This window comes from Penaeus vannamei, chromosome 42 (genome assembly GCF_042767895.1).
Source record: "Penaeus vannamei isolate JL-2024 chromosome 42, ASM4276789v1, whole genome shotgun sequence".
NCBI classification, from domain to species: domain Eukaryota; kingdom Metazoa; phylum Arthropoda; class Malacostraca; order Decapoda; family Penaeidae; genus Penaeus; species Penaeus vannamei.
Window position 1 is genome coordinate 15,063,550 of NC_091590.1, and position 7,500 is coordinate 15,071,049.

Here is a 7,500-nt window from a genome sequence, read left to right on the forward strand (position 1 = left end):
AGTTTTTAGGAGGGACAAGAGGACATGAAATTTCACCATGTCATTCTGAACTCCATTTTCATGCTTTGTACGCAATAACTTTGAATTTTAGAATAAAGGAAAATATGTGCCCTTAAACATTATCATCCTTATTATAGTTTATTGAATGATCAGTATATTCTAATGTTCTTATTTCATTTTAGTCAGCGATCGTGAATATAAAGTCAAAGAAAACCATAAAAAGTATTGCGGTGAAAATTGTGAGGCTATGCGAGAGAGAGAGAGAGAGAGAGAGAGGGAGAGAGGGAGAGAGGGAGAGAGAGAGAGAGAGAGAGAGAGGGAGAGAGAGAGAGAGAGAGAGAGAGAGAGAGAGAGAGAGAGAGAGAGACAGACAGACAGAGAGACAGAGACAGAGACAGAGAGACAGAGACAGAGACAGAGAGAGATAAACTCCGTGTTATATGGCCATCATAAAGCTATAACAACTCTCGACATACTTGACACAGCATTGCGTTGCTTTACATGATAATGATATAAACGTGAGGTTCATGATACGCAAGGTCCATATACAAAACTTAAAATACCTTGGTCATATATTGCTCATATATCTGATTTAAAAAAAGAATTTCAAAAGCACGGAACGACGTTATCACACCATGAAACGTAAAACCGCCAGTTTACACCCGTTACTATCCTATCGAACATAAGAACACAGAGAACCGGTCCCTCCGCTGCGACCTGTGCACGGTACGCTCGGCGAGGCTAACGCTGACCTGCCCCCAGCTGCAACGAGTGCGTGATTCAGCGGAAGCCTCGTTGAATTCTGATTCATGGAAATTCTTGTTTTATATGCTTGGTTTACGTGTGTGTCTTTGGCGTATTGATACTGAATTTCAGAGACGTAGAAATATAGATTGATATGTGTTTTTTTAATGGGTTGTGTGTGTGCGTATGTGCATGACTGGGCGCGTTTGAGCTGGAAGGCTTATACATATGTATATGATTGTTTGTCTGCTTGTATCTGTGTTTTGTTCTTTCTTTGTGTGTATTTGTTTGCACGTGTGAGCATGTATGTGTATGCGTGTTTGTGTGTGCGTGCGTATATGTGTATGTCGACATGCAGCAGAATTTTTTTCTCTCTCATCACTATAAAAAATACGAATGAAACTTAACTCCATAGCACTAGATTAAGTTAAAAGTTACATAACAGTTCTAGGAAAACTATTGCTGTTGTTCTTGTCTTCCAGCTCACACCGCATGTGACGGAGGCAGAGAAAGGCCTTTCAGTGTGTGAATATACTTATTTTTGTTTATTGTGTTTCTTCTGACTTGGGAGAATGGAAAACACATAGCTGATAACGACACACATTTCCCATGCAAACTAGTGTACACAGAGAGATTTTAATAACAGATTGTGCGAGTTGTGAGAAAAGGATATACACAAGCAGGCATGACAATGCACAACACACATACAGAGATAGAGATAGATAGATAGATAGATAGAGAGAGAGAGAGAGAGAGAGAGAGAGAGAGAGAGAGAGAGAGAGAGAGAGAGAATGAGAGAGAGAGAGAGAGAGAGGATGAGAGAGAAAGACAGACAGACAGACAGACAGACAGAGAGTGAGTGAGTGGGTGAGAAAGAGAGAGAGAAAGACAGACAGACAGACAGACAGACAGAGAGAGAGTGAGTGAGTGGGTGAGAAAGAGAGAGAGAGAGAGAGAGAGAGAGAGACTTTTTTTTACTTTGACACGTTTATTGAGAGAGAGAGAGAGAGAGAGAGAGGCACTGAGGCAAAAAAACACACATACAAAACATCCCAGGCTAAACACAGCACACGCAAGCAACACTTGTAGACGTCCAGTTAAAAAAGAGAGAAGCAGAAACTGACCAGCATCTCGAAGTAACCTTGAGCCAAGGCTTCCCTGTAGCAAGCGGCGTGAAGCGGGTACCGGGAGCGCCCAGTAAGCTTGGCCAGCTTCCTCATCTCCCGAGCCTCATCTCACACGCTCTCTCGCCGCCAGCATCTCACTGCCGGACCGGGAGAAGTTGCTATCACGCTGTCGTTGTGGTTATTGCTCTTATCGACGGGGATATCATCATTACTTTGCGATTGATAACGTTTTTAGAGTACTTTCTCAAGACGCTGGTTGGTATATATACGAGGAGAGAAAGAGAAGGATAAAAAAGAGGAGAGAGAAATGGATCTAGTCGAAAAGCCTGGAGATCCACGGTGAAGGGTGATGTGTATTGATGTGATTTCATTCTTACGTGTTTTTTTTATGTCGCAGTGAAGTTCTTTCTCGGGCAGGAGTGTTTTTCTTCTCTTTGTTTTTTTCTTCTGGTGTTTTTGTGGGTAAAAATGCCACGTACTGATGGGTCTCCCAGTCGTCCTCAGCATACTGCGTCCTTCCCTTCATGATGATCTTGAAACGATAAGAGACAATCCTGCAAGGGCTTCAGGGAAAAGGGAGGACATCAAGTGAAACAGGACGATGGAAAGGGGAGAAGGGCAAGGACAAGAAGCGATGGCTGAAGCGAAAAGAGAGGAGTGGGGAGAGAAGGAGATAAAGGAGGAAAGAACGGAGGAGGAGGAAAAGAAAGATGAAAAGAGAGAAGAGGAAAATGATTCGGAGAATAAGGAGAATGAGGAGAAGAAAGATGACGAAATGAGGAAAGAAAAGGAAAAGAAAGACGAACTAATAAAGCAAAGAGAAAAGCAAGAGAAACGAGAAAAGGAGACACACCTTTCGCCTCCCGACGTCGCTCGCCAAGGACGCCACGACGGCCCCCTGGAGGAGCCGAAGCCCCTAGGGCAGGCGGCGCCCGAGGAGGACCTGGCCCCTCCCGACGGCGGCTGGGGGTGGGCGGTCACCGTCGGAGCCTTCATCATCATGGTGAGTCGTCGCTGAGGCCTCGGAGGTCAGCGCTAACGAAGGTTCAGTGAAGAACGTAATCAGTGGTAATTTTGGTTGTCAAATCCCCTCGCCATAATCAATATTGTTTTTGTTTATTAATAATGTTACCTGTCATGGAGATTGTAATGCAATGAATATATCAAATTTCATTTATAATGCTTACATTGCATGGAGATGTAAGCTACCAAAATTGCAAACTGTAAGACCAGAATCTGACATAATTTTAATCAATTCATATTCAACCTAGGTTAATATCCAGACCACAATTTTATCCTGAAATTCAATGTTCACAATACGAATATGAAGTCATTAAGATTGAACATTCACGATTATCATTAATTAATAAAGGCATAGTGTCCAATTCAACTGTCAGTATGCTGCACTTTAATATGCTGACCTGCTCTTATAGTTGTTCATTCTGCACAAGCGTCGTGCGTTACTGCGTTCCGTGGCCTTGATAGGCGTGGTATTGGTCGCAGGGGACACGACGCCCAGATGCACATCAACGTTGCCATATCATCTGGTACTCATAATCTATATTTTTATTTTATACTATTTATCAAAAATATTTTAAAGTCTTATTTTTATCCCATCTGTATAAACGAATGTGTGGACGCTGTCATATTAGAGCAATGATGTCATGCATGAATATAGAAAACAAATATCCTTCTGTTGCCATGCGCGGAACGTCTATCGCCGCGGGAAATATTTGGCGAGTCGTCATGCGCATGGCCGATGAAAACGGTCCATGAAACAGATTCTTGTCATTCCCTGCTTTGCTTGTTCCGCTTCTCCTTGTTTTGTCTCGTAATTGTTATTATAAATAAAAGGGTTCATATCATCGCTGCCAATATCATTCTCGTTAACACAACAGTCTTCATCATTATTCCTATCAACAGTGCAATCATACAATAATTTTGTTTGTATTTGTTTGCAAATGAATTGAGATACATAATCAATGGATATCTATAATTTCAAATCAAACGGTTTCAGCATCAGATAAAATGGATTCAAATGTCTGTGTTGTCATAACCTTGGTTTAGTATTTTCAAAGAACACGAGACGAGAGGGTTGCCAGTTGCAATATCATATATCTCCAGCAATTATCAATATTGCTTTTAACATGTGGATTATCATTATTATAATCGTTATTATTATTATTATTATCATTATGTTGTGTTTATTTTCCTGTTGTCTATTTTATTATTTTCATTTTTTGTTGTTGTTGTTACCACTGATGACATTTTCATTGTCATTGGTATTGTTATTGGTATTATTGTCATCATTTAAATACCGTTATCATTAATGTCGGAATAGTAACACTGACTGGTTATAATCATCGTGCTGCCGTATAATTATTATCATCATTATCATCATTATCATCATTATCATCATTATCATCATTACCATTACCATCAGTATCGTCACCATTATGATTTTGATATTTGGCATCAGCATCATTATTACCATCATCGACACTGATATAATGATACACTTTATCATTATCATAATTTTTATTATTATTATTATCATTATCATAATCATTATCATTATCATATTATTATTATTATTATTATCATTATTATCATTATCATTATTATTGTTATTATTATTATCATCATTATCACTATTATTGTTATTATTATTATTATTACTATTATTATTATTATTATTATTATTATTATTATTATTATTATTATTATTATTATTATTATTATTATTATTATTATTGTTATTATTATTATCACTATTTATATTATCATTATCAATATTGTTATTATTATTCTTATCATTATTTTTATCATTATCGTCGTCATCATCATCATCATCATTGTTATTATCATTATCATTATTATTACTATTATCATCATTATTAATATCAATATTATTATTGTTATCATCATCATTATTATTATCGCCATTATTATTCCTATCGTTATTATCATTAGTAGTAGTAATATCATCATCATCACCATCATCATTATCATTATTATTATCATTATCATCATCATCATCATCATTGTCATCATCATCATTATTGTTTTGTTGTTATTAATATTGTCATTATCATTCTTATCATCATTATTATTGTTACTATTGTTATTGTTATTATTATCATTTTTATTATCATTTTCATCATCATCCTTATTATTATTACTATCATCGGTATTATCATTATTATCATCATTATTATCATCATCCTTATCATTATCATCATCATTATCATTATTATTACTGATACCATTATAAGTATTATCATTATCAATATCATCATCATTTGAGCAACTGTATGTTACGATTCAGTTGTCAGAAGCGAAGGAAAGGTTGGCAATGGGGACCATCCACGTATCTCGAGAGGTAGTCTTAGGAGTGAGAAGGGAGAACTTAGAGTGAGTGAATTTGAATGTTACTGAGAATTTTAGCAAGAAAATCACATGGATTTCGCTGGTCAGGCCTATGGGGCACCGACAATAGCTGGTATTACTGTTGTTTTGATGTGTCACATTTTATCAATTTCGATTTGAGAATCTTTATATTTTGACACTTTTAAAAAAATCTTTTGGGGAGACGTTTCTATCTGCAGGGACAGCAATGTCTAGCATAAAGCAGGTTATGTTAACATCATCTTTCACAACAATATCAGGCCCAAAATCCCAAAGTACAGTATAGCCACAATGTAATTTTCAATGACTGGTTCAGGCTCATATTCATTCCAGTTTTTTTCTTTAGCGGGTAAGTTGTAGTTTCAAATTCAGGCTTAATTTCTTATGGATGTCCTTCCCAACTAGGTCAATGTGTGTTTATATATATATATATATATATATATATATATATATATATATATATATATATATATATATATATATATATAATCTTGTAGGAGTCAAGGAGGTCAATGGTTACAAGATGCTTGACACAGAAGCGGCAGTTAGGGTTAGTTCCACTTTTCAGAACACTGGTTTGAAGAGACTTATGTGTGTATGTGCATGTGTATGTATGTGTGCGTGCCCCTCGTGTATGTGTGTGTGTGTCATCTGTGCTCGTGACCCGGCCTCGCCTTCGCCAGAACCTGCTGCCGATGATCCCTCCCTGCTTCGGCATCCTCTTCTCCCGCTTCCTGCTGGACCTCCACACGTCGTCCACCACCACGGCCTGGATCTTCAGCATCTTCTGCTTCATTTGGAACCTGTTCGCCCTGGTGTGCCGCCCGCTGACCCGGGAATTCGGCTGGCGCCCCATCGCCCTCTACGGCATCCTCTCCACCGCCCTCGCCCTCATGGTCTCCGCCTTCGCGCCCACGGCAGAGTTCCTCCTGTTCTCCTTCGCTCTCCTGGCGGGTGAGTCCTTAACGCTCTTAAATGATAATGATAACAGTAATAATGATAAATAATAAAAACAATAATAACATTAACGGTAACGATATATATATATGTATATATATATATATATATATATATATATATATATATATATATAAAACAGTAACAATAATGAGGATGATAATAATAATGACATTGATAATAATAGCCATAAGGAAAACGTTAGTAATAATTATATTAATCGAAGGAATAATGAAATAAACAAACCAAACAAAAACAGACTAGTCCAGCAGAATGAACGAGGTCGGCCGTATACCAATATGGCGACCGATAGCAATTCTCCCGACGCAAGCTCCCCCCCCCCCTTTCCCGAATTCCATGGTATGAGCAGATATACTGTGGCCCTATATCTGGTAGTCCAATTGTGGGCAAATATTTATGCAGTCAAATATGTATATATATATATATATATATATATATATATATATATATATATATATATATATATATATATATACATATATATATATATATATACATATATATATATATAAACCTACAAATGTATTATATATGAATTTACGTTCCTATATAGGTATATACATACATACATACATACATACATACATATATATATATATATATATATATATATATATATATATATATATACATACATACATGTACATATATGTGCATGTATATGTATATATATATATGTATATATATATGTATATATATATATATATACAATAAATGTGTGTGTGTGTGTGTGTGTGTGTGTGTATACAATATATGTACAGTACATATATATATATATATATACATATATACATACATATATGTATATGTTTATATATATATATAGATAGATAGATAGATAGATAGATAGATAGATAGATAGATAGATAGATAGATATATAGATATCTGTGTGTGTGTGTAATAATGCATACATATATGTATATACATATACATATATGCATACGTACATATATATATATATGTATATATGTATATATATATATATATATATATATATATATATATATATATATATATATATCCACAATAGATGTTCCACGGGGGAAACGGATTCTTATAATAAACAGGAGGACCAGGACAGCAGGAAACCACATCTTGCGTATATTCATTTATTTATTGAGCTTTCGGACATCAATAACTGTGTCCATCATCAGAATCTGCATGTAAGAGAATACAAATGATCTAGACTAATATTGAATAATAATTACAAAGGCAAATAAGAACAGACAAAATGGAAATAAT

At 35.9% G+C, this 7,500-nt stretch overlaps 1 protein-coding gene across 1 annotated transcript in view; it reads left to right on the forward strand.

Annotated features, from left to right (window-relative positions):
* Positions 1 to 1,910: 1,910 nt before the first annotated feature.
* The window catches only part of LOC113804312 (monocarboxylate transporter 12-B), a 16,515-nt gene continuing 10,925 nt past the window's right edge, over positions 1,911 to 7,500 (forward strand). The window contains exons 1-2 of the mRNA XM_027355178.2: positions 1,911 to 2,874; positions 5,963 to 6,233. Coding sequence (XP_027210979.2) covers positions 2,473 to 2,874; positions 5,963 to 6,233 — 673 coding nt within the window. The 5' untranslated portion in view covers positions 1,911 to 2,472. The remainder of the gene's footprint in view (positions 2,875 to 5,962; positions 6,234 to 7,500) is intronic.